At 38.5% G+C, this 27,998-nt stretch overlaps 2 protein-coding genes across 2 annotated transcripts; both read right to left on the minus strand.

Moving 5' to 3' along the window:
- Positions 1 to 299: 299 nt before the first annotated feature.
- On the minus strand, positions 300 to 5,729 carry LOC148097917 (uncharacterized). The gene is made up of 5 exons (XM_087831059.1): positions 5,712 to 5,729; positions 4,147 to 4,208; positions 2,437 to 2,602; positions 1,690 to 1,832; positions 300 to 408 (listed from the first exon to the last, which is right to left on the minus strand). Exons 1-5 carry the CDS (start codon positions 5,727 to 5,729, stop codon positions 300 to 302), a joined length of 498 nt encoding a protein of 165 aa, XP_087687185.1.
- A 2,240-nt stretch (positions 5,730 to 7,969) lies between these two features.
- On the minus strand, positions 7,970 to 27,953 carry myrfl (myelin regulatory factor like). The gene is made up of 23 exons (XM_087831037.1): positions 27,881 to 27,953; positions 26,820 to 26,913; positions 26,167 to 26,228; positions 24,257 to 24,716; positions 23,469 to 23,681; positions 23,187 to 23,382; positions 22,447 to 22,523; positions 21,932 to 22,042; positions 21,758 to 21,848; positions 21,453 to 21,653; positions 21,031 to 21,139; positions 20,438 to 20,547; positions 19,083 to 19,228; positions 16,478 to 16,639; positions 16,324 to 16,395; positions 13,771 to 13,817; positions 13,398 to 13,553; positions 13,255 to 13,302; positions 11,818 to 11,902; positions 10,547 to 10,621; positions 10,196 to 10,307; positions 8,450 to 8,521; positions 7,970 to 8,149 (listed from the first exon to the last, which is right to left on the minus strand). Exons 1-23 carry the CDS (start codon positions 27,951 to 27,953, stop codon positions 8,057 to 8,059), a joined length of 2,865 nt encoding a protein of 954 aa, XP_087687163.1. The 3' UTR covers positions 7,970 to 8,056.
- Positions 27,954 to 27,998: the final 45 nt, after the last annotated feature.

Below are 27,998 nucleotides of genomic sequence, written 5' to 3' on the forward strand. Positions count from 1 at the left end.
CACTTAGAAGTACTTTGTGTTAATGAAAGCAAACACTAGGGGGTATCATCAGTCCCTAAAGTTGCGGATAAAAGACACTGTAGTGGACAATAAACACTTTTAATCTCCCCAGTTCTTTATTATTATCATTACATGATGTTATCTAGATGATCAACACACCTGACACAATGATCAGCATCTAATCTAAACTAAAAACAATAAATCAGAAAGTTTTGCCAAGAATGAGGAAATGACATTTATTTGTACGATAAAAAACATGAATAAACGTATATTTTTCCAACAAATTTACAAAGTGTAAGTCATCTCCTCTTCTTCAGTCCCCACCTCCTGCCTTTGCGACTGGGGCCCTGGACTGGCAGACAGTAGATGTGCATGGGAAACGTCTTGAAGTAGCTGCTGACCCAGGGTCTATACAGGGAAAAGATTACACTCAAAAAAGTTAATCATCAGTTAATTATCCCTGACACTGTAAATGTCTCAGGATAAATGCAGCTGTTTTAATTAATCTACTCTTAGATTTATACTCTTTTATACTCTTTAATTCAGAGCCCAGCCATGTTTCAGGTTTGAAAAAATGTTCAGAATTTCTAAATTACCAACAATAAAACCGTTTAATATTCTAACATCCACCATATCAACTTTCTAGGGCTAGGGGTGGGTGAGATTTAGCCACATTTTTCTACAGACTAGAAGGCATTAGATTTCAAATTAAGTCTTTTTCTGTTAAAAGCCCTTCCATGGTTCGGTAACAAAGCTGTAAGTACAAGATGTTGTTATAATAAAAGATCAGACAGTTTGGCTGAAAGAGAAATTTTCTGTAAACTATTTGCTGGTATATAATGATGTGCTACGTGATTGCTGGCGACACAGCTATGTTAGCATAACATAAACACAGTGAAGCTGGAAGATGAATGCTAACTTTTTTCCATTCGATAAAAGTTAACGTGAGGGTTCCCGATGGTTAGAGACAAATGCAATCGCATGGCAGGATGTTGTAAACGGACCAACTTCAGTCAGGAGAACAACTGAGATAATCCATCCACAATATGAGGTTAGTCATTAATTTACTGCTGCATGGGCTGGGCTGTGGTGACACTGTAAGGTTTTAAAAACTGAACTTTATAATGAACAGTACTAACAAAAACAGAGAGAGACAGAAAGTGATCACTGCCTGTTTTTGCTGGCTTGTTTAAAATAAATAAAACAAGATACAGAACATTAAATATGTTAAAAACACAACAGCCTTAATAAACGCAGAGTAATTTGGACCCGCAAGCAGGGTTCATACGTCATCACTTAAAGATCGGATGGTGAAGCTGACAAAGGGGTTTTTTTTGTTTTCTTTTTCTTTTTTTTAAAATTTGTGGTTAATGAAGCTGAATGGAAGAGAAATGCAGGGTTAAATAGAGGAGCAACAACAAAAGGAAAACATAAAACATTCAACAGGCTTTTCTGATACATTTTGGATCAGATCTTTATTTTTACTTGAATCATTCTGAGTCAACCAGAGTTGAATGAGTTTGATCAGAAATGACTGTTTCTTACAATATTTTAAAGGATTTTAAAGGATCTCTTTTTAACCAGAGTACTCACAGAAAGCAGAGGGTTTTTGTGGAGAGGTTAAAGCAAACAGGCTAAAAATACTACATAACTTTAACTCCTCGGGTGTGTTTGTGTATTTTTGCGTACTTGGTGATCCGCTGGCTGAGACTCAGGTAACAGAGGTTTTGCCACAGCAGCTTGTTTTGCTGTTGACGGAGGAATTCAGCTTCCCGCTGTCGCTCCTCATCCAGCTGCTGAGAATCTCGAAGCTCCTTCTCGATATGAGCTAACTGAAAAAAAAAAAGATAAACCCACTCTAATCACCCAGCACGAGGATGTAAATCAAGCTTTAGACACATAGAAACATTCCTAGCAAGGTTTAGCTTATCAGTTAATTCCATTTTCTGGGCAAAGTTCCAAGAAAGTATTTTATTTTGGTATTCATACATTAATTTAGCTGATAAAAATGATTTATAAATACTAATAAATTAATTAATTCACATCTCTCTTCAAATCTAAACACTGTGTATAAGTCACAGTTCACAGTTTGTCATCTTTCTTGTGATTGGCCATTTTAATTTGAAGAACATAGACTATCGAATTTTATGAAGTAAGAGTAACAAAGTAACAAAAAGAAAAAAAATTATAAGGTTTAAAAATGACTGCCTTTAAATATACTCATACCCAAATGTTACAGGCACAGCTAGTTAGATTGTTTTGTCTTGTCTTTTTTTTACATTGTGCAGTATTAAATCTTAAAATCAGTATTTATCTGGCATTTATATATTAAATATACCTAAGAAATTGTAGCGGGTGAGCTGCTTCATCTTGATCTCCTTCTAACAATCAACCACAGCTGTGATGTGAATTTGTAATATCTTTTGTAAACATTACCTCCTCCAGCAGACTCCTATTGTCCTCCAGCTTCTCCTGTTGGCTGCCCAGAGGCAGCAAGGACGGCTCATCAGACGGACTCCTCTCTTCCTGTCTCTCCGCCACACGTGGTTTCCTTCTTTCACCTTTCTGCTGCTGCTGGATGATTGGCGGCAGGAAACAGGAACTGACAGAGCAGGAGGGAAAGTGATGAGTTCATATTTCAGCCCATCATGTCGTAATCTTGTTGAGCTGACAGCGCGTGCTGATTGGCATAGCAATTAACACACAGACACACACAGAAATTTGCCATCCTATCTTTGTGGGGACCCATGTTAATATCATGTTCTCAGGACCAAAACTGATTTTAAACATGAACCCTAAAAACCAAGTCGTAACTCTCAAAGAGCCCTTTGAAGATTAAATCTTTATAAAAGCTATAAACCTATTTTCAAATAGCCAAGCATAACAAAGTAGATTAAAACTTAATTATCACCCTTTTTTTAAGTTTCATTTAAATGCTGTGAATAGTTTTCAGCAGTCCTGTCCAAAAATGTCCTGTCTGTCCGCAAACCTCCTCACATATGAGATTTCAGCCTCACAAAGACATATAGTCACACACGCACGCACGCACGCATGCACACACACACACACACACACACACACACACACACACACACACACACACACACTGTGACACACAAACTCCTCCATGTAAACCAGTTTCCATTCAGATTTGTTTACACAGTGGGTCTGATCACAGTAAAGTATCCCTCTGCCAAGGTTTGCTTCAGTGCAGATTATCTCTCTCTTACACACACACACACACACACACACACACACACACACACACACACACACACACACAGTTATCAGATTGAACTGCCCTGACTGAGTTTCCAGGTCCTCTATTGCCAGCAGCAATGTTTCCATCCAAGTTTAGTTTAGATAACTTTACTTTATAGTTCTTATTTTTTATTTTTTTATAATTATTATGTTTCCTGCTAGAGAGATGTTGGACTCTAACTCCAATCCTCCTCCTTGTTTAGGATTTTATATGACTATTACTTATGCAATTAAGAGGCCATTGTGGGGACATAACTAATGCAAGCTTATTTACAGGGAAACTTAAGTATACTTAATATTGCTTATAATCTTGATTTAGAGAGCTTATATAAATCTCTGTTGCAGATTTTATTTGATGCTCAGAGTTCAACTGTGGGTTTAATGGTCTGTTATTAAAAACTGAAAACATCAAATTATGTTATGAAATGGAAAGCACACATATACTCAACATTTAAATGATATGCACTACTTTGCTTTGCTTACTGCTTTCATTAATCATCAGGCGGTGCATCACTATGAATAGATAGATGGCACTGTCTGCTTCAAAAGATGCTCCCATGTATCCTCTGCTAAAGGAGGTAACAAAGGAAGCACACATGCACCTTTCCTTAGCATCTAGAGAAATCAAACAGCTCTTAATACAGATACTCCCTGGTCAATTTGCTCAGTTAGGAGCCTTCCTATGTGAAATGATGACAACAATGATGTGCACGAATGCACTACCAAGACTGTCCCCCTCCCCTTTTAGCCTCTCTACCTGCTTGTGTAATCCTACCTTTGCTGGTAGCTTCTTAATCAGACTCGTTTGTTTCAGATTAATTTGTCATTTCCTTTCTTTTCTTTCTTTTTTCTTTCGGTGGTGTATCTCTTCACCTGAGCAGTTACCTGTGCTCTCTGCTGTCCGACTCCTCCTGAATCTGAGAGAGATGTCGAGCTCCGATCCGGCCCTGCAACACACACACACACACACACACACACACACACACACACACACACACACACACGCACACAGAGGGTAGAGTGTCAGTTAATTACATGTTGTCAGAGGACAGACGGAAGCCTGGAAAAAAAGGAGACAGTCAGTTACCGTGGTGACAGGAGACATCTGTCCATCAGTCTCCGGGCTGACAGACGACACCAGACACACACACACACACAGAGTAGAGATTAGGTGGTTATATCGGCTCAGGAACGCTACACCTGGTTTTTGTCTTTTTTGTTTTGTGTAGATTTACCTCACTGGTCCAACCAAATTAACCCAGAGAGGTCACTCCAGTCCTGAATGACCTCACAAGCCCTCAGTTGATGCTTTTGTTTGTTACCCAAGGCCTTTGAGTACCAGTCTGTATGAACTCACCATCAGTGTAATATACATTACAAAGTGGTAGTGTTAAATATGCAAAATGTAGATGTAAATTTTAACAGGTTGGGCCATCTTTGCAGAAACAACTGCAATCAAGCGTTTGTGACAACAGTCAATAAGTCTTTGAGATCTCTGTGGAGGAATTTTGGCCCAATCGTTTTTGCAGAATTCTACAATTACAACAAGTCATGCAGGTCCTCAAGTAGCATAGCAGCCTCAGACCAGGATACTACCACCACCATGTTTGACTGCGGCTGTGATGTTCTTTTTATGAAATGCTGTGTTAGTTTTGCTCCCGATTTAATGTAAGCCAAACTTTCCAAAAAGTTTAGCTTTTGTCTCATCAGTCCACAGAATATTTCCCCCTAAAACTTGGGGGTTCATCAAGATGCTTTTTGGTAATGTCAGACAAGGCTTTGTGCTCTTTTTAGTCAGCAGGGGTTTTCTCCATGGAAGTCTCCCATGGATGCCAGTTTTGCCCAGTCTCTTTTATTATTGAGTCATGGCCTCCTGCATGAGGCATTGATCCACTCAGACTACATTTGCTAGGCCGGTCACTCCTGGGTAGGTTCACAGATGTTCCATGTTTTCTTGATTTGTGAATAACGGTCTTTGTAACCCTTTCCAGACTGATAGATATCAAACACTTTGTTTCTCAGCTGTTTAGATTGTAACAGAATGTGTTGATTTTTGAGATCTTTAAACCTACTTCACTTTGTCACACAGGTTCTACTTAAGTAATCTAATCTAAGTGTGACTAATGAAATTGTACTCAGCTATCCAAACAAATATGGTTGATCACACTTAACTCGTGATTTTTAACTCAGGACCAGATAGGCTTGGATTATGTTTTTCCTTTATTAATAGAGGGAATCATCATTTTAACTAACTGTTATGATATGAAACTCACTTAATTCAATCTGCATTCAGTATCAAAATCAAAAGTCAATGGACCCATGCAGCAACTGAGAGCTTAGGCTTTCTGTTTTCCTTATAATTTTTAAAAAATAATGTTCAATACAGCATTTTTTTTAGTAACCACAAATAATGTATTTAAATAAAGAAAAACAACTCAGCAGATACTTACAATGTGCTGAGAGTCCATCTTGGTCCTTTGCTTTGTCTCTGTCCTGCAACTTTACCTTCCTCTGTGCAGCTGAGCTGGTTCACTCAGATGCCTAATTAGCTTGGTGTTTCTGCTGCACCTCCTCCACCTGAATTAGTCATCAGTGTGTGTGTGTTTGTGTGTGTGTGCCTTCTGCTGAACGAACTCACATGGTCAAGAAACCAGATTCTCTTAAAAAATTATGTTCATACATACAGCACTTTGAATCATTCAGTGACTTTTAAAGGTGGCCTCTACATATTTTTGATGAAATACAGCAGTCGAGCCTAGAAATAATAAATACGCGAGCAAGCATGAGCATCACTTTGAGATAGGATGTTTCTAATTTGTATTACTTTAATAATTTTGAATGCATCTCCTTGATGTTTGTGTTAGCATGTTTCCATCTTTCAAGTAGGAAACTTTCAGTTTTGCATTTTTTACCTCTGAGCTCGTAGAATTCAAGAGGAAAACACTTTTCCCAACAAAATGTGACCAGTTTGTTTTAGAGTAAATACACACTGCACGCTGGATTTATGATGGAGGAGCCCATTTGTGAAGCTAAAACTGGCCGTAAACATAAAGTTACATTTTTTACCCAATAGTGGTGCAATATAGAAAGTCAGTAATTACAAGGTTTGATTACAGGTTGAAGTCAGGACCACATTTACACTATGGTAATGCATAGAAAGTGGCACATCCCCATAAACTTGAATGTTGAATATAAAACCTAAGAATTCCAAAAACACTTAACATTATATTTAAATAATTCAATAATCATTTTGTAACTAAGAGTTACAATCCCTGATAAAACATTGCTTCAAATAGTGAAAGTCTTGAGGAATGGCAGCCCGGAAACTTTACCAACAGGACACATCATTGTGTGCCTCAATTTCAAAGGGTGTTTCGGTCTTTTATCACAAGCTATTCTGCCATTTCCTTGGTTAGGTTTATAGATAATATTTAAATATTTAAAATGAACTTTTATTATTTTAGGAAATGATAATTACAGTTATAAACCAAGACAAGTTAACCCTATGGCCATATTTGCATTTTGTATGCGTAAACTAGGAGGATAGGAGTGTTTGGCATTTGCCAGAGAACACCAAGATTGGCATCTTCGCCACTGGCGACCTGTGCTCTTCACAGATGAAAGTAGGTTCACACTGAGCACATGTGACAGATGTGACAGAGTCTGGAGACACCATGGAGAATGTTTTGCTGTCTGCTTGTGTCAGCAGTTCCTGCAAGACGAAAGCATTGATGCTATGGACTGGCCCGCCCGTTCCCCCAGACCTGAATCCAATTGAGCATATCTGGGACATCATGTCCCGCCCGATCCAGGAGTTGGCAGATGCTTTAGTCCAGGACTTGGGAGAAGATCCCTCAACAGATAATCCGCCATCTCATCAGGAGCATACCCAAGCATTGTAGGGAAGTCATACAGGCACGTGGAGGCCACGCACACTACTGAGCCTCATTTTGGCGTGTTTTAAGGGCATTACATCAAAGTTGAATCAGCCTGCAGTGTGTTTTTTTTTTTTTTTTCAAATTTTAATTATGAGCGTGACTCACAATATGGACCTCCATGGGTTGCTAAATTTGATTTCCATTGATAAATTTTGTGTGATTTTTTTGTCTTTTCATGTCAGCACATTCAACTATGTGAAGAAACAAAGTATTTAATATAAATTATTCATTCATTCTCATCTGGGATGTCGTATGTATATAAGGATTTTTTATATCTATCTACATTTTAACAGTTTCACACACACAAGGAGGTAAAACTGTTCATATCAAAGAAAAACAAAAACAAATATTTGAGAAAAGGCAGAAAAATAGACAATTTAAAAATGCATATAGAAAACAAATTTTCACATGGCGGAAATGTACTTTCTTTTTTTTTTTTTAAATCTCGATGATCCTCGCATGTGCGCCTACACTTATCCTGTCTGAACTCCAGTCACAGTAAATCCCATCTCTGATTGGAAGATGGGTTGTTGTAATGTTTTTTATTTTTGGCATTTCCATGTTTGCCAGTCTGTGTAAAAGTTAGCATAAAACAAAGATATGAGTAAAATACATTAAATAATACAATGTCAAAGTTAATGTTTTCAACTTGTCGGTTTTTTTTGTTTTTTGTTTTTAAATTAACCAGCCATTTTTCTAGAATAATAAACATACCCCCCCCCCCCCCCCCCCACCCCACGAAACCCCCCAAAACAAAACTGATTAGAGCATGCTTGGATTTCTCTAATTGTCATCTTTGCAGAAATAAAGCAAATATTCCATAAACATGTTTTTGTAATTTGTCTGTAATTGTGTTTCTAAAATTCCGTGCAGTGTCTGTAGAAGTAGAAGTGGTAGTCTGTGAAGAGCGCCCCCGCGTATTGATAGTTGGTACTGCAGTCTGCTTGACCCTGAAGAAAGACATTGATAAGCATATACATTATATAACCCAACAGTCTGTAGGATCCATGTTTCTGTGAAAATATTTATATAAATAACATCAATAATGAAAATTTCTATGACAGGCAACATAAAATAAAATGTTTTATAACACTAATGTTTCCATCAATGTTCTTAGTAAAAGTGAGGACTGTTTAAATAGTGTTTTCATGTTCATGCAGCAAGAAGAGGACTGTGTGTCTTAAAGGTTTCATAACCAGTGAAATGTAGGTCTTTTATAGAAGAAAAATTAATAATTTTTGGTTTCTTACAGCCACTGTTGAGCGGAAGTGATACCAGCTTTGATAAAGGCGAGCCACATGAAGAGGCCATTCATGTTCCCCCTGCCGAAAAAAGGCCAAAAAAGGGCAGTTATTATTTATTCAGCAAAACCTCTAATTTTCAATGGAAACAGTAAAAAAATGTCACATTAAGGTCAGAAAAACAATTATTTGAAGCTAATCCTGAATGAATGTTTTCATGATCAGTTCTTTGTCATTTGGGGAATTAGCCCATAAAAGTGAAAAATGGCCATACCTACTCAGATAGCAATTAAGAGCCTGGTTGCTGCAACTCATCTGCCAGTTCGCCTCCTTGACAAGTGTAGCGTGGGCCACAGATGCCCACACTACACTTGTCATGAACCATAAGAAGTCTGGCTTGTGACATTTGGGCCAATTGATACAGAAGTGCTAAAAGTACCCCAGATTTAATATCTTTGTAAGATTGGAAGGAATATTAGTAAAATTCTTATTTAGTCTTAAGAACCTAAACCAAACTCATCACTTCATATTAGAAGAAAGAAAAAGGCTTCAAACTTCCCCAAATAGACTAAATTCATTCCCAAAGTTAGAAGTTCGAAATTATTCTGAATTATTGATGAAGCTTTACTTAATTTTTGAGAATAATTAAATGGTTTTTGATAAATATATAGTTTTAAGAGACTTAGTATTTAACTTTAAAACAAGGGCAAAATCAAACGATTTCTACAGCTGGGTTGATTTTCATCAGCGCTGCCCTGCTGAAAATTCACTTAAAGTAAGTTTCACAGATCCAGATAAGTTTATTTCTTCTTTTTTATTCCAGAATCAGGACTGATTCATTTCATGCCTCAAAACTCACTTAGTAGAAAGAAAACCTCGACATAAATGTAAACGTATGACAAAGCATTCGTATGTTTGGTCCTCTGTACATCAAGGTTTAAGTGTTACTGTGATTAGCATGTTGTCATCCCACTGTGAAGAAAACCTGCCACACATTCATTATTAATCAGTGATTGCCCCACACTTGCTGCATTATTAACCGCCACAGTGACCCTCAAAACAAATTTCTGCCTAACTGCTGAACAACCCAGGCCTGATAAATGGAAAAAAACTGATGAATGGATGGATTGATTTTGACCAGCAATGTAACAAAAAACCGATGAAAAATGATCCATTAATTTGCATCTTCACACAGGCTTTTGTGTTTTAATACACAGCATCACAGTAAACAATTAGATATTAAACACATTTCTGTATTGTCTCATATTTATACCATAGACATAGTAAATGGTAATAATTTAAATATATATATATATATATATATATATATATATATATATATATATATATATATATATATATATATATATATATATATATATATATATATTTAATTTTCATGAATTAGAGCACACCATTCTACTTTTTAAAAAAAAAATTTAAGTTCCAAAAACTGGATGAATTTAATCCATTAAAACTTTTTTTTTTCAAATTTAATGTAAATGATAAGAAGTTATACTTAATATTAACTTATATTCTTAAAGATGAAAAAGCCTTAAATTAATGAAAAACAACGAAGAGATTCCCTTATTTTAAAAATGGCATTTATGTTCTAAAGAAGGTAAAAGCTCAAATTACAGATAAAGAAAAACCCTGTTAATTATCCTATTGTTTTGTGTGAAGCTTTTACATTTACATTTATATTTACATGCTGTATATAAGTGACATTTAGGGAAACTGATTATTGATTCTGACCTGTGTATTTGATGGGTATCTGCTGTCAGACACAGTGCTGATATCCAGCTGAGCAGAACAGACCGTGGACTCATCAAAATTGCACAGATGGACTACCAACTCCTCTGTAGAGCTACATAAACCAGACACAGATTTATATACACAAACAGAAAATAACATTTATGTCAATTTATCTCAATATCGCATATAAATTGGCATTTGCAAAAAAAATCTATAGTGTCATTCCAACATTAGCAGATAAAAAGGGAATAGATTAAGCTTAAATATAAATAATAATAACAATAATAACAAGAATAATAATATTAATAATACATGTTTTAATAGCATGTGTGAGTATATTAGGATACTTACTTCATGAGCAGGGTTACTTTCATGTTGACAGGAACAAACTCACTGACAGGAACTCTGAAGATGTATCGACTGGGGCTTAAAGGAAACAACAGAAGTATAACATTATTTATTTTTACTACATATTTAATTAATAGCACAAGGTAGCATATATCATTACTGAGGACCTGCCAAAATTTAATAGAGATTTTACTGGCATTTAAGATTAAAGGTCTTTTTGACTTTGACATTGACATCCACTCCACATGCACATGCACAGTCAAGTATTACTGCAACCTGTTTTCTTAAAATATCATTTAAGTTTATATGATTTACATAAATGTAAATCACGCAGAACTTTACTGTCTCAAGTTTAAATCTCTCTTACAACAAACTACCTTTTCACAGTCCTCTCACTCTTTTTACACAAGTGTCTCCTTGCTAAAGATCTAAGAAGGATGTCCAGTAGATGGAGACAGTTACATCACAAAGGTGTGAAAACTTTCACTGTGGAACTATTTTGCAATAATTGAGTCTATATAAAGACAGTTAGCGTTTAACGTAGTGCTTTAGAAGAGAGTGACATGACTCTCAAAGAATCCTAAAGTGAACTTTATGGGAGAACTCTGCAACAGCAAAGATAATAATAAGAGCATTTTATTTGTGCATGCTTTTTAAGGCACTCAGGGACACCTTACAAGCAATTATATACCAAAATCACAGTACAGATAAAATAACAGTTGGCAAGCGCCATAGAAATAAAATGTTGACATAGGAAAACCTCAACAGATTTTTTACAACTTGCTGGTGATAGAAGTATAACAAGGAACTCCTTAAAATTAAAATTTACGAGATTTGAAATTAAATTTTGCTAGTGGTTCTCTACATGTTCATGTTCATATTCCGTGACCACTGAAAATAAAGGCAATAGTTAAAATGACAGCTCAAAGGTGTAGAGTGGCCAAAGAAGATTTTGGGAGTGCATTCTTTCTTTGTTACGCCCACGATCCACACAAATAATTAACAAGGGCCACCAATTTGCCCAAGAGCTGCACTTGAAGAGCCATGGGCTTAGGATGAGATTTAACCCATAAATGTTTGATATTGGGACAAAGTCCACTTTATTTGGCTCTCATGGTGAATCTGGTTATTTAACAAGCTTGCAAAAGCTGAAACACCCTTTTTAATTCAATTCAATTCAATTCTTACAGCAGTGTTATCAAATGAAGAATATACTAAACAGTCTATAACCTGCATACAATCACAGTGTGTTTATGTTCGCTTTCTCTACTTACCCACATTCGTCTCTTAGGCAGTATTTTCTGTCAATCACCAGCTGGCTTTCTTTGATCTTGATAGAATGGATAGTGGTGTTCGTCCCTGATAGAAACAGAAAAACAGATGTATAATTTATTTATTTTTTTAAAGAAAAAGAACAAAGAAAATAATAGGAGCATTACTGGTGTCACCCAGACTGGAGTTCTCATGCAAGTAAATGATGATAAATGAAAAATTATGAAGTTTATGACCAGAAACAGCATTCAAAAATCCAAGTCCAGGAATTCAAGGTTCAAGTTTAACATGTAATAAACGTCCTTTATTTTAGTGGACTAGAAACATTAGGCAATGCATCATCTTCCCTGTGACCCAGTATATTCTGCTGCTACATGCACTTATGAAACCTCATGCCAATCAGGTTCAGATCAGGCAGGGCACACACTCCTCCAAGTCTCACTGTTATTGCCCAAAAGACTGTTCCCCAACCCAAAAGCACAAGGAATGTCGTGGACATCAAGAAAGGAGAGGAGAGAGAGGAGGATGCATGTGGGCAAATAATGTAAAAAATGGCTCCTAGGAACATTTGGCGTTGTTCTTACTCTAGTTCTTGCATTAAGTTACATATTGCAGCAATAGATGGCAGAAGAGCAACCACCGCCCAAACACTGTGGACCCACGAATTGGTTTTATATTGGTTTTCTGGGTATATTTTTTGGCTTTTTCTCTGCTCGTTTTTGCTGTGTAAGATTATAACTTTCAAGGATTTGGCTCCCTTCCTATTCTAGTACATCTACATGGAAGAGAGATAAACGCATTGTGGCCAGCCTCTCTCCTCTCAAGATTAGCATAAAAAAGCCTGCTAAATCTTAATCCAGTTATTTACCAAATGCATGGATTAGAGACGAGCTGCTGATAACATTGGGCCTGAAGGAGGAGGGCTTGACGGCTAGGCCATGCGAGCAAGCAGGCCTTCAGAGAGAACAGGATCGGCATCAGCGGGACTGAAAAGCAGCTAGAGATGGGAGGGTCTCCTCCCTCACTCCATTCAAGCTCTGTTTGCCTTCTAAGTAATACCGATAGGATCAGAAACCCGGACTATTTAAACAAACGTCCCTATAGCCAGTTTTGGCAACTGAAGATTGATCCACCAAGCCATCTGCTTACAATCAGTCCACAAAGTATTAAAGGAGGATTAAGCCATTTGGTGCATTCATGCTGAACCCAGAGGAGTTGCATGCATTAAGACCCGGTGTGCTCTGAAACCGAGCCCTCGCCCACTGCCAGGCCCAGGCCTAGGCTGGGGTACTAGTATCCCTGGTCGAGGTGAGGCTTCATGAATCCTTGTTGAAGGATCTTTTGAATAACACTTTGTTTTTCCCTTCTAAGTTAAAATCAGTCAAAGATCTCTCAATAACTTTAATATATGAATTGAAACTATATAAAATTTTACTCACAGTCTCCAGCACTTTTCAGCTGTCCATAAAAATCTTCAATGTTTTTTTCTGAGGAGCAGAAATATCAAATGGTGAACCAAAAATCAGCTATGATGAAATTATTTTTTAACGTAAGCAAGAACTAGAGAGTGAAATAACTTTACCTTTCATAACAGGTATTTCTGTTGATTTGGAGATGTTGATGTTTGAGTTAGTGGTGCCCTCTGTTGATGAAGGGCAGCAGTACACCTTATCACAGTATAGCAGATCACAGAAGTCCACAGCAGGGGGCCAGAGGCCAGGAGTACCAGTTGGCAGGACTGGAAGAGATTTATCGTATTATTACTTTGTTTTCTCTGTTGCCACTGCTATTGGTATTCAGAAGCACTGAAAAAGCTCTGAAATAATTTAATCTGAGTATTTAGGTGAGTGTATTTAGGTCTCTATCTGATCTCTAAATGCTTATAATACTATTTACACTATTATTTGTCTTTGTCTTTTTGGCTTTAGACTCAGTGTTAAAAGGCATCACATTACCTGTGCTGGTCCATGATGAGGTTTGCAGAGGAGTCTCAGTGGTATTACTAACACACAAAAACATAAAACTTGTTGGTTAACATAACAATAATAATGCAGACAAGCTGACAAGAACTACATTTCAGAACTTTTTAGCTCCCTTCATTTTCATTTGTCATTTCAAGGGGTAAATAATGCTGGAGCTTGCCAAACAAACAAACTTTGACACTTAAAAATAGTCCAAGTTCTATCAGCGCCAAAAAAATGATCAGTGTGGCTGTCTTCCCAGGTGCTATAATAAAGTCTGGATATTTAGGAATTTTTTTTGCTTTACAAAGTGAAGTAGAGTTATCGGGAAGCTAGCAAACTAATAGAAATTTGAAGATGATATATTACGTTCTGACCAAAATATGTATAAAATAACTAAACTGTACAGCATTTCTGTGATGATGGACATGAATGAAGGCAAAAAACAAAATACCAGTTATGTTTGGAGGGTTAGTTAAGGGCCATTTGACATATGAGGCTACCTGGTGGCTAGTTAGGGAACAATGGCAAGGCTAACGTAAGAGAAGAGGGTAGACTTCCTCTCAATAAATGTCCATATTGAAACAAATGTCATCATATAGCCTATATGCGTCAAAAACAATCAGAACAGCCAAGAGAATCTCAGGCGAATCTCTGAGATGACCAGTGTTGGGTAAGTTACTTTAAATTAGTAACTTAGTTACATTACTAGTTACTTCTATCAAAAGTAACTCAGTTACTTCAAGTTACTCGTTACTTTCAGAGTAACTAGTTACTAGGGAAAGTAACTTTGGTTTTACTCAGAATTCTCTTGTTAATGTGTTGCTTCCGTAACTGGATACCCAGCAAGATTGCCAGTCTTCTAGCTTGCTTACTTGCCACAAGTGCACTGTGCCACCTACCAATAGAAAGGAAAAAATAATGTGCACATTTCCACAAGAGAAATCCCACGCCTGATTCTATCCTAGCCTGGTTTTTACATCCAACACAAAAACTGCAGTCATGGTGTTTTCGATTGTACTCAGAACTCGGAAATTCTGCCTTCTGAATATGAAGATGTAGGCAACACCAGACTGCAGATGAGCTGCATACAGGGCTGGACTGGGACAAAAAAAATCGTCCTGGGCATTTTGGCTAGAGACCGGCCCACCATTATAGGAAAAATCATAAAGCCTTTGAATGAAAATAAACACTGTTGTAACAGTGATGTACACTGTTCTGATGGTATACATGTATCAATCTATCAATCGTTTGTTGTAAGACTCAGATAATTATTTTTTTAAAAGTGAGACATTTTAAATGAGAATAAGAAAAGTATTTCCTTGTGCCCCCCTTTCCCTTTTAATGCCCTACATGGAACCCTGGCAACACTTTGCTAGACCCGCCCCTGCACAGTTACCAGCTGTCATCTCCTGGTTTCATCTTCATGTTTCCCTCTCACCACATATTCAAACCGATATCATGACCAGCAGGTTTACAGCTGTGGCTCCAGCAAACATCAGCTGATACTTAATTAATATTAAATAAATTCTAACAACAGCTGATCAAGCTTAAAAGTGCTGCTGTTGTTTACCGTGACATCCGCTGGTTTCCTCTTTCTGGCGCAAAGTGGGCGATAAATAAGCAAGAGAGAAAAGCCGATCAGCTGATCATTGATCAGTTTCATGATTGAAGTAGAAACAGGAGAGGGAGGGTGAGAGAAGAAGAGGCAGCTGTGCAGCGTAAACACAGAATAACTCCAACTTTGTGTCTTTTTCATTGTAGCTGAAGTCCGGGACAAACTGTGTTCCTTTTCAGCTCACCCACCCAGCTGTATAGAAACTCCGTCATGCTAGCTAGCACGCAGTACGAAAAAGTCAGCATAACGAAAATAAACTCCACCTAAACTTGGTTCATATCTGACCCAGATGGACTGCAGGTTATAACTTCTTACCTGAAGTTCAGTTCACCTGACACTCTCGGACCAGCGGCCGCTTCGGGTCTCTCCTCTTGCCTCCCTTTTCCTTCATCCACCTCCTGGCTTCCACCACTTGCTAATGTTATTGAATCTGTGGAAGCTCCGCGATAGCCACCACACGAAGTAACGAATAACGAGCCTATCTAAATCCCAGTAACGAGTAACGCGTTCCTGGTTTTGGCATAATAACTAGTTACCGTGCGCGTTACCACAATAATAACGTAGTTACTGTAACGCGTTACTTAATAACGCGTTAGTCCCAACACTGGAGATGACCTATATACAACAAGAGGATAGTTATCAATCTGTTATGGTGTGGTTTCCATTACTTTCTCTGTGAAAGTTCTAAAATCCACTGGAAGTTTAACCAGTCTGAGAATGATTCTTTTGGAAGTATTCAAATAAATGCACAGTAGGTTTCAAACAAAGAAAAACAAAAATGCCCTGCACATGAAGTGACGAGGGGGAGGGGGCTAGCAAAAAATGTTTGGGAACCACTGCCTTAGTGTATCTGAAACAACATATGTAATGATGGTGATTTGGAACTGTTTCAGTGACAAGGAATCACTATGAAAGCTGTTATTGTTTACCTGTTTCCAGGAATGGTTCCAAAATCTTCCTCCTTCACATTAACTAGGTATAGAGTGGTGATAGAGATGACACTGCACACACAAACACATTACAATATAGATTTTCTTTCTTTCTTAATTTGACATATCATTTCTAAGTGACATCATATCTCACCAGCAAGCCATAGTGGCCAGCAGAGCAAAGACGCTTATCTGGAAGACTTTATGCCGCAGGCACCGTCTGTATTTGTGACTTTTCTCCTCCCTTTGCACTTTTTCAGTCTTACATGCATCAGGTATTGATGTTGTCGACATGCTGCTGTGTTTCTGAGGTCTCCTGTTAGAAATAACATAAACACTGCTTCATTTTCAAATCACAGAATAAATTTTGCAAAAAAAAGGAAGAAAATTCAAACTCTACTCCTGCTCCTGAAATCCATCCCTCCACATGCTTCTTGAAGGATGGAAGATAGAGCTCCTTTAAGATTATAACAATAAACTCTATTTATTTGAATAGTGATGAGTGTATTCATGACATTTAGCAAAGTTAAGAGGTTATTTTGTACAGAGGTGAACGACAGTCCTTCAACTTTCTTCAGGGATATCGGCTTAAGGTACTACTATATACATTTCTTAAGATGCCTTTCAACTATCCCAAGATAAGACCTGAAGCTATAGTAACTGATCCCTTGGATGTTATATAATCTGTTACCTGTGGTGATTTCTTGTCTATTAATGCCTTTCAGTGTTACCCACAGTAGCCTTCAGAAACTCATTTGTCCTTGACCTGTGCTTTGCACTGATATAGTACAGTAATGTTGCAATAAAGATTTCATGAGTCATTTTCCATGGTGCTATATACTTTGTAGTATGACTCTGCCTTTAGACATAACCATAATGGAGTTATTTTAAGAGAAATTATGAAATGCATCCTTTTAAATATTAGATTTCCTTTAAAGGGTGCATTTTATGATATTGTAATATTCTGTTTTGATCCATTTTAGCATTCAACAACTTGTGAAATTGAACTCATGAATGTAACAGTTAAGAAGGTTTGCTAAGACAAACCCTTTCACTTAGTTGAATGGAAAAGGTTTGCTTGACATTTTTGCAAATGTATTAAAATAAAGAATACAAATATTACAAGTACATACATAACACTCAAAATTGAGCTCAAGTGCATCATGTTTCCTCTGATAATATGTCAGATGTTTCTGTAAATCATTTGGAGTCCACCTGTGGTAAATTCAGTTGATTGGACATGTCTGCATAAGATCTGATAGGTGAAAGTGAATGTCAGAGCAAAAATCAAGCCATGAAGTCCAAGAAATTGTTTGTAGACCTCTGAGATAGGATTGTATCTAGGCACAGGTATGGGAATTTTTACAAAGAAAGGTCTGCAACACGGAAATCTCCAGTGAACACAGCGGCCTCCATCATTCAAAAACAGAAGAAGTTTGGAACCAACAGGATTCTTCCTAGAGCTGACCACCAGCCAGTCTAAGTAATTGGCTTAGAAGGACCTTAGTCAGGGAGGTGACCAAGAACTCAAGGGTCACTCTGGCAGAGAGCCTTTGTTCCTCTGTGGAGAGAGGAAAACCTTCCAGAAGGACAATTGTTTCTGCAGCACTCCACCAATGGTGATGAGTGGCCAGACAGAATCCACTCCTCAGTAAATGGCACCTGAAGGACGCTCAGACCATGAAAAACAAAATTCTCTTTGACTTGAATGCCAAGTGTTTTCTGGAATAAACCAGGCACTGCTTATTACCTGGCCAAAACCATCTCTACCGTGGTGGTGGCAGCGTAATGCTGCAGAGATGTTTTTCAGCAGCAGGAAGTGGGACACTATAAAGGAGTAATGAAAAGATGAATGCACTGTATAGGGAATTGGTGAAAACCTGCTCCAGATCACTCTGGACCTTGGACTGGGGTGAAGGGTCATCTTCCAACTGGACAGCGACCCTAAGCAAACAGCCAAGATAACAAAGGAGTGGCCTCAGGACCACTCTGTGAAAGTCCTGGCCGAGCCGACTTAAACCTCATTAAACATTTCTGAAGAGATCAGAAAATGTGCACCAACACTCCCCATCCAACCTGATGAAACCGAAGAGGTTCTGCAAAGAAGAATGGCAGAAACTGCCCAAATATAGGCGTTCCAATATTGTCCCATCATACTCAAAAATACTTGTCAGCCATTTTGTGCTACTCTTTCAAGAATTATTGAAATACAAAGACTACTTCAATTTAAGACTGAAGAATTCACTTGGATGAGTGACAAAACATTTCTCCCACTGAAAACGCAACATCCAGATGAACAAAACGAAATTTCCTTACCTGGATGATTGGGCATGCATCAATACATTTCTTGGGTTAACTCTGTCTAATATTAGATTTTGTTTGATCATCTGAAATATCTGTGAACAAGTGTGGCAAATATGCTGAAACTAAGAAATCAGGAAGGGGTAAAATGCTTTCTCATACCACTGGAAGTGGTTCTTCCATGGCTAGGGCTGTTCTCCCTGATAGACACAGCATTTGGTGATGTGCATGGCTTCAAGACTTCAGACTGTCATCGACTGCAAAAGATCTTTATCGAAGCAGAACAATCCTTATCCGTTTGAGCCTCACAAAATGAATACTGTGTATGAAAGCAGCTTAACACAGTTTTGTTGAATCTCCTAAACCTGAATTCTTCACACAAGAAGTGTGTGAAAAAGTGTCATTCTCTGAATACATATGGATGTAACTCTAAGTGATAGATGGATGAAGGTAAATACCCAGTGGATCGTAGGCTACCCGTCAGACTCTTCAGCTTTGCCAGTCGACGGTTCCAGACCTCAAGTTCGTTGATACGAGTTTCCAGGTTGTCAGTGAGCTTTGACAGCTGCTGCACTGCGCCCACATTTTCCATGAAGATCTGCTCCTGGAAGAGGAGAGGGAGGGCGTTAGTGTTGGTTGCTAAGATCACTGCAGGATGTAGTTGTCAGGCAACCATTATACTTTCAAAATGTTATCTTAAATGTTTCTTCTAATGACAACCATTTTTTTCCTTGTGTTGTGTGTGCATGCAACCAATGTAAGATTTGAAAATCACTAAAGTAACCTAAATTTGGTTGTATTTGAAGAGTAGCATAAATGTAGAGTATCATTAAAAAAAAACCCAAAAAACCCATATATATATGTATATATATATATATATATATATATATATATATATATATATATATATACTCGTTGCGACATGGCAACTACCTCAACACTACCCGAAATTGAACCTCCCCCACCCTCATTCAGACCTGGCGTTTGGAACTATCTTGGTTTTCATGTGAAGTATGACCCTGATGGTAAGCGCGTCATGGACAAAAGTAAAACAGTATGTTGGATGTGCCACGCAATGCTCAATTGGTGGGAACTAGTGCGTTAGCGCAGTTAGCTCGTTAACGTGTTGGCCGTCCAGCCCCACGCACAGGGCGATCCGCGGTAGCTCGTTAACGGAGATTTGCCGTGTTGTGGCATTAACGTCATTTCAACGAGATTAATGCTGACAGCACTAGTGGGAACACAATGAATATGACTGCACATTTACGCCGACATCATCCTAGTGCAAAGACAAGTGGAAGCAGACAAAAACAACAAGCACGCATGCTACAAACTTTACCCGAGTCATTTAGACAGCCGTTAGCACATGATTCTCCTTATGGGGACCTGATATGTTTAATATGCTGCTGAGAGTATAGCCCAGAAGAAGTGTATAGTATAGCTTTTATTTTGGAAAAAGCCATTACTCTGTAATAAACTCTCTTTTCCAAAGATGAGTGATTTTTCAATCAGATAGATTTATTTTTTTATTACTTTGTTGTTTCAGCAACATTAAATTTAAAAACTGTACGTTTGAGTTAAAATATATATTTATAATTGTAATAAATGACAAATTAAAAAAGCATGAACATTTTTTTGTATCGAAAAAATATCGATCCGTGACACCAAAGTATCGAACCGAACCGTGAATTTTGTGTATTGTTGCACCCCTAATACATATATATATATATATATGTGTGTGTGTGTGTGTGTGTGTGTGTGTGTGTATTAGGGGTCCAACAATACACAAAATTCATATGTAAGCACTTCTTACCTTGTCCACCATGAGGAAGTTATTAATTTTCTCTCCATCAGAACAGATGACATCTCCAACGTCTTTCACTGCAGACGGCAGCAGCTCTTTCACCTCCTGAGCTATAATACCTAAATATCAGAAGTCACATGGATAAATATAGTATATATATTGATATATTTTTCAGATTATTTTGTTATAGTATTCAAATCCATATTTTTGGGGGTAAATTTACTGGTGTATAGAGCTTGACCCAAGACTAGACGACTGGCTACCCAAAGGGTTGCTTCATAAAGTGTCTCATGACATGAAGATGGTCACTCAAATGTTGTGTTCTTATCACCACATTGTTGTCATCTTGTCACCAAATGTGTGCATGGTCAATGCAGTTGTAAGGTCACAATTTGGTGCTCAATTGATTTGCCAAATATATAAATATATATTAATATTGTGGGATTTGTACAAAATATTTGTAGACACCATATTGATGTTGGCACTCACAATGCCCTAGGCAATGTTTATGCAAAAAGTTTCATCAAGATTGGGCCACTCGTCTCAGAGGAAAATAGAAAGATTCAAACATATGGTATGATCAGCATGATGAATTGCAGCACCTGTCTGGTGGGTGTGGTCTATTCCCATTTTGGAAGCAAACTCTGGTTTATAATCAAACTCGACTATCTTCATCTGATTAATTCTCTTCAGCTGCTGCTCAGAGTCGACCTAATAAGCAAAAAGAGGAACACATTTCTGGTCATTTTTAATGTGTAAAGTCAGAGGGACAATAGGACAAACAGAATTCAGCTAAACCACTGAATAAATGGCAAAGATATCAGTGGTGGTCTTTAAGACATTGCCTTTTTTAATTATACTAAAACTACTTAACTGTCGATTCAGATTCTACAGATTTCTGTGCTGATGTAGATACTACTACAGAAGACTAGAGAGTCGAACATCAACCACAAATGAAAAAGCTACATGCTACAAATGGACAAAACTCATCATTTAGATATTCAGATAATGAAATTTTTTTCACCTGCTGTATGTTCTCCTTAGCGCGACAGTCAGATGGCTGCATGATGGTGCCCATCACTTTGGCGTTACCACAGACAACCAGTGCCTCATCAGGGGAGTCGGTGTTGATGCCCACCCGACCCTGACACACCAAATCTTCCTGCACCACTCCGCGCTGCCACATTGTGTCCCCATCCGTCTCAAACTGACCAGGGTTAGATGCCTGTGGGAAAGATTTATTTATTTTTAATGGAATCTTAAACTTTTTAATACGGTCATTGAGTTATTGGTTTATCAATTTTTGGTTCATAGATGTATTTTTTTTACCCTGACAATAATCTTCTCCGACACTAAAGCTGTCAGGGGAAAACTCTCATCTTTGACTACAGCATACAGACCAACCACCATCTGAAAATACCTGAATAAGCACACACAATTATCACTGTTATCTACTGCTGTTATGCCTTCATTAATTTTTTTTATATTTATACATTTACAAACCTCTGGTCAGGGTTTGGTTTGCCTTTTTTACGCATGTTGTTGGCCGTCGTCTCGCTGAAGTGCAGTCGGCCAAGTGTTACTCTGGTTATTTTGCCACTGGGTAGACTGACCCTGGAAGTTTTGATAGCATTATGTTTAAAATGCTGTATTTGCCACATTTTTAACTGTATTATCTGCCATTTGGTAATCTAGATAGCTTGCAAGAGGCTAAATAATTTGACAACAAAAGGCCTAAATCAGATCAATCCATCCAAGGTCTTCTGCTTATCGAATTCAGGATAAGACAGTTTTGGTCTTGAAAAATGGAGTGTTGGAAAAAAATGGAATGTTCTAAAATGCTTTTCTCCTTCAACACCAAGCTGCTTTCTTAAACATTGAACTGCATACATCATACTGGACTGTCTTCCATGAAGACAATAAAGCTCAAACATTATTCAGGCAAAAGAAAAGCTTTTCTACAGTAGTTAAGTCATATGTATCTGGTCAAAAATATGGACTTTAATACTGTTACATACCTGACTGGATGAAAGGGTTTTTTGCTGCGGTCAGGTTGAGATTGTTCAATGGTCACAAGGTGACTTGGAGTTTCCAGCTTTGATAAGAAGGAGACAAACAAACATTACACAGATGAGTAATGTCGAAAAGCATACTAAGTATTTGCATGTATGAATTGGGTGGACAAGACCAAAGAGCTGTCAAAGGATGGTAGGAACAAGATTTTAGACCTGAACACGGCAGAAATGAGCTACAAGAGCATCAGTAAGAAGCTTGGTGAGAAGTTGGCAACTGTTATTGTGATTATTTGGAAATCAAATAAATAGAAGGTGACCATCAAATGTCCAGAGTCTGGAGCTCCATGCAAGAGGTTGCCTCATGGATCATAAGAAAGGTGGTGGTTTAGTCCAAAACTACAGGTGAGGAGTTTATTAATGATCTAAAAGCAAAACACCATAATGGACTGAAATCTTGCAGCGCCTGCAAGGTCTTTGGCATCAACTCGACTCACTGTGTTTGGCAGAATGGAGGTGGGAACATAATACTTTGAGGCTGTGTTTCTCCTACGGGCACAGGATGACTTCACCCCACTGAAGTTATCTTGTACCCTTAGCCATGTAATGTTCATTGGCCCCTCAATGGAGTTTCACCATTTTCATAGAGTATTATTATGCATGTAAACCTCCTTGGATTTAAAACTAATGTTTAATGTCTGCACAATTATTTTTCCTTCTCTAACTGAAAGTAAATCTATACACACCTTAACCCCGTACACTTTTATCTGGAAAAAGTCAATTTCCTGTGGCCCACTGGCCGTTTTGATGTACTGTGGCTCTGCATCCACACCAATGTGAACAGTGACCTGAAAGTGGTTCTTCTTTTGGCAAACAAAGGACTCGTCAGCTGTGGAGTAGTTGAAGCCTTTATCTGTATCAACGTGGTAGGCAGGAGGAGACCTAAAACACAGTGATGCTGGTAAACTATGTCCTTGGTCAAGAAATGCTATCTTTGCAGTAAGAAAATGGGTTGATCCTTGACTCACAGTGTCTGGTAGTTGCTGTCATGCAAAGTGCTCCACTGTTCTGGCCTGTACTGTTCCCAAGATAGTAGTTGATAGGATCCCACACCCATTCCACCAACACTTGCAGTGCTCCCCACACCACCATGAGTTCCTTCACCATCAGAGCAGGAGGTGCCAACTCCTGCAGATGGTTCCTCAGACTCTGATCTCCTCCTTTTTTTCCTCTCTAAGGTGCTGAAACAGGAGAAGACAGATTCAAAGCTCCAATGGAGTGCCACATGGCTTAATCTAAGGTCCACTGCTATTTCCTTTTTACATGCTTCATCTTTGTGGCATTTTTATGCCAATAATATGTTCACACATTTTTATACCAATAACAGTCTTCTGTGTATACCAATAGCAACTGTAGCATACTATATCCTGTGACTTAATGGGATTAAATTCTAAATGTCAAAAACTGTCTGCATTTCAACAATAATTTAATATTTATTTTAACTGATCAAACTCCATCCACTTGTTCCGGCTGTCAATCAGTCTAAATTCAAGAATATTTTCTCAGCCTTCTTTTGCAGACTCACTCTGTCATTGCAGAACTGATTTAAAATGTAAGTACTTCAGGACTGTCTCTAAAACACATGCCATGCCTTCTTCTTTATCTTTATGGTTTGGATTGTATCCCATGGTTTCTGTTACCTTGCTGTCAACTTTTAGGACTATTTCTTCAGACTGTCATTTACATGATCACAATTCCACCTACTATAAAATAAAATTGTGACGTCATAGCGTCATAAAGCTGAATATCTGCTTACCAGGTTTGTAGTGTGGAGGCAGAGCCCAGCATATGGGTTGGAGAGGGTGTGGTTAGATTTGGGAGCAAGCCTGGTCCAGTGCAGGCTGTGGTGTAGGTGTTTGAAGGTGGTAAAGGTGGAGAAGGAGGTGTGGGTGGGGTGTAAGATTGCGAGTATTTCTCTGAACTTAGATAGCGTGATTGTCCAGGTGAGTTATGTGTGTGGTGCTGCTGCAGAGGAGCAGGTGGTCCAGGTGGTCCAGGTGGAGCAGGAGGGGCAGGTGGACTCCCAGACTTGATATAAGTGTTTGTGAGTCCCAAAGTACAAAGCTGATCATGAGTCAGCTCGCTGGGGTTGGAGGGGGCAGGCCGTCGACCCTTAAAGTGACAGGAGGAGGAAGCAGCAGATGCATTTGTGGGTTGAAATGCCTCCTGCGTGGTTGGCTGGTTGGACCAATAGGATGACATGTAGCGGAGGTTCCCTGATTAGAGAAGAAAATGTCTTACAAAAGCTTTTTTGTTTCACAAATTATTTGTGATAAAACATGATTATTATGAGCCTCAAGTCATTGTCATTTTTATATCTTGAACAATTAGCACAGATGTGCATGTGCCTGATGTTTGGGAGGTCTCTTTGCTGGCACAATCATCACAACAAGAGCAACCAGTCACTCACTCCCAAGGTAACAGGTTTGTAGTTTTTTCACACATAACGAGGAACATTACACTTGTTGGAGTTAATAATTTGTACTAGATTATTAGATTACAAGTGAAGAACGCTTCTGCAGACTCAAGGGGCTGTTAAAGTTTACCTTCAAATCCCTACTGTAGCGGTGTTGTAATTATTATTTCAGTTATGAATAGCTATCAAGGGGTCACCATGTGTGCTTGATCAGGTTTGTTTTTCAAATGTTAATTCAATTCAATTCAATTCAATTTTTTTTCCAATTCAATTTTATTTATATAGCGCCAAATCACAACAAAAGTCGCCTCAAGGCGCTTCATAGATACAGAGAAAAACCCAACAATCATATGACCCCCTATGAGCAAGCACTTTGGCGACAGTGGGAAGGAAAAACTCCCTTTTAACAGGAAGAAACCAGGCTCAGGGAGGGGCGGCCATCTGCTGCAACCGGTTGGGGTGAGAGAAGGAAGACAGGATAAAAGACATGCTGTGGAACAGAGACAGAGGTTAATAACAGATATGATTCAATGCAGAGAGGTCTGTTAATACATAGTGAGCAAGAAAGGTGGCTGGAAAGGAAAAACTCAATGCATCATGGGAATCCCCCGGCAGCCTACATCTATTGCAGCATAACTAAGGGAGGATTCAGGGTCACCTGGTCCAGCCCTAACTATGTGCTTTAGCAAAAAGGAAAGTTTTAAGCCTAATCTTAAAAATAGAGATAGTGTCTGTCTCCCGAATCCAAACTGGAAGCTGGTTCCACAGAAGAGGGGCCTGAAAACTGAAGGCTCTGCCTCCCATTCTACTTTTAAATACTCTAGGAACAACAAGTAGGCCTGCAGAGCGAGAGCGAAGTGCTCTAATAGGGTGATATGGTACTACAAGGTCATTAAGATAAGATGGGGCCTGATTATTTAAGACCTTGTATGTGAGGAGCAGGATTTTGAATTCAATTCTGGATTTAACAGGAAGCCAATGAAGGGAAGCCAAAACAGGAGAAATATGCTCTCTCTTTCTAGTCCCTGTCAGTGCTCTTGCTGCAGCATTTTGGATTAACTGAAGGCTTTTCAGTGAGTTTTTTGGACATCCTGATAATAATGAATAAAATAATTAATAATTAATAAAACCAGTGCTCTTGTCAGCGTGCGGTCTATGGGAGAAAGGAATGTGAAAAAAGCGAAATTTGTTGTCTCTTAAAATGCAAATATTGCATATAAAAATGCATGTCTGATGTGTGTAAATGGTACCTGGAATCTGTGCAGGTGACCAGGCCTCTGAGCCCGAATCAGGAGGAGACTCGGGCAGCATGCTGGGGGGGAAAAAACAAGACGAAGAGCAATTCTTATTCATATTTAATATAAATGTTTAATTGTGTTATGCATTTACAGCCTTCCCTTTGGTGATAACCAACCAGCTGAACACTGACTCAATGTTTGTTGTCTAACAGAATCTCCTCCAGGGAGAAATGATGATATTCATATTTACTTCTGCAGCTTCAGGATGAGCTGTTTCATGCAGCAAAATACGAGGAAACCTTCTGCACCTGGTAGTGAATTTTGTAACTGAGATATATTCAAATGATTATCAGGCAATTAAAATATTGAAATAAAGTCAGGACTGCATTTTATAGACCCTACATCATAACTGTAGGGTCATGACCCTAACAGGAGGAGAACTGAGTTCATGCTGTCAGACAGAAATAAAATCGGATAATTGTACCTCAAAGCCACTCTCAGAAAAATACGCAAAAAAGTACAAAATTAGAGAGGTATTAAAAAAAGGTTCCTATCCACATTAAAGGACATTTCAAATGTTTAAACCTTTTTTTTCACCTCCAAAAGAGCAACAGATGAAAAACATGATCTCAAAGTGTCGATGTGTCTTTGAGGGTGACTCTTACAAGCTGATGGGGTCCACATCGTTGCTGAGGTACTGCTCCAGCATGCTCGTGTCAACCGCGACAGAGCTGTCCAACACACCGCTCACATCCTGACCTGAACACACACACACACACACACACACACACACACACACACACACACACGCACACACACAGAGGAAATTATAATGACATTTTCACAGTCGTCACAAACACAAGCCAAATGTTAAAGAGTTCAGATTTTCACCTCCAGATTTTTATCCTTCCATTACAGTAGTTTTACATGATCCACAGTTCAAAATAAAAGCCATCCTTCAAGCCAGCCTTTGTCTGAAACAAGCCCGTCCTACAGTTTAAGCCATCTTTCTCTGATTGACAGCCCCTCATAAACAAGCAGAGCTGCGTGGCTGAAATAACCGTGTTAGGAATATCTGCTCTCTATGACTCTGATATAATCAGTGGTATTGAATAACATCCAGTTTCACACATGCTGCTATATTGGCCCACATAACATGAATGATAAAGTTCACCTACACACACACTGATCAATATTTTTTGATCTTATCAGCTTTGGGACAATATGGAACTAGATAAGGTACTGTACATGTGGCCAGTTAACCTACTGACAGTTGGTGGGTTTCTATTTTTAGGGTCAGACTAAAAGTGAAGGCTAAAATGAAATAAAACTCACAGATAACAATGAACTGCTCAGACTTTCAGGACTCTTTTAGATCATGGGAATGTTTCTGTAGAAATCCTTAAGAATTTCTGAACTGTCCTTATTGAGGATCTTAACTTCCCAGTAACTCATCCAAACCTTCTTCCAAGCTCATCTTTAGAAATCCATACAACCCTCTTAATAACAGGTTTATCAAGCGTTCCTGGAACTGTCACATTACCAACCTTAAAGTCACAAGAGAATTTTATCCTGCTTAAAGACATCAGCACTTTCACCGGAAAATCCTCAACCATCCTTACGGATTCTCACAGCACGACCCACCCCTTAAATCCAAACCTCAGGCTTTTACTCATTCTGTGATATTTGCAGGTGACGTGCTGCTAATGTTAGGAGGATATCCCACCATTGAAGAACTGCTGCAGTGCCTCGTTCTCTCCCAGGACCTGGGCTGGCAGCCGGCTGGCTTCAGGATCCATTCAGCACAGTAGGGGGCGCTGCAGCAGCGGAGCGCGGGATGAGGA

The sequence above is a fragment of the Neolamprologus brichardi genome, chromosome 17 (assembly GCF_056152115.1).
Source record: "Neolamprologus brichardi isolate AB-2024 chromosome 17, ASM5615211v1, whole genome shotgun sequence".
Classification (NCBI taxonomy): domain Eukaryota; kingdom Metazoa; phylum Chordata; class Actinopteri; order Cichliformes; family Cichlidae; genus Neolamprologus; species Neolamprologus brichardi.

Excerpts from the sequence above, each read along its gene's own strand:
- myrfl (XM_087831037.1), bottom strand. The coding sequence starts at position 27,953 with ATGGATCCTGAAGCCAGCCGGCTGCCAGCCCAGGTCCTGGGAGAGAAC. Across the intron at positions 22,043-22,446 it reads AAACCCTTTCATCCAGTCAG|GGTCAGTCTACCCAGTGGCA; the intron begins GTATGTAACAGT and ends CAAAACTTCCAG. Across the intron at positions 10,622-11,817 it reads TGCCTAAGAGACGAATGTGG|CCCCAGTCGATACATCTTCA; the intron begins GTAAGTAGAGAA and ends GTTTCCTTTAAG.
- LOC148097917 (XM_087831059.1), bottom strand. Across the intron at positions 2,603-4,146 it reads TCGGACAGCAGAGAGCACAG|TTCCTGTTTCCTGCCGCCAA; the intron begins GTAACTGCTCAG and ends CTGCTCTGTCAG. Across the intron at positions 1,833-2,436 it reads ATAGGAGTCTGCTGGAGGAG|TTAGCTCATATCGAGAAGGA; the intron begins GTAATGTTTACA and ends TTTTTTTTTCAG.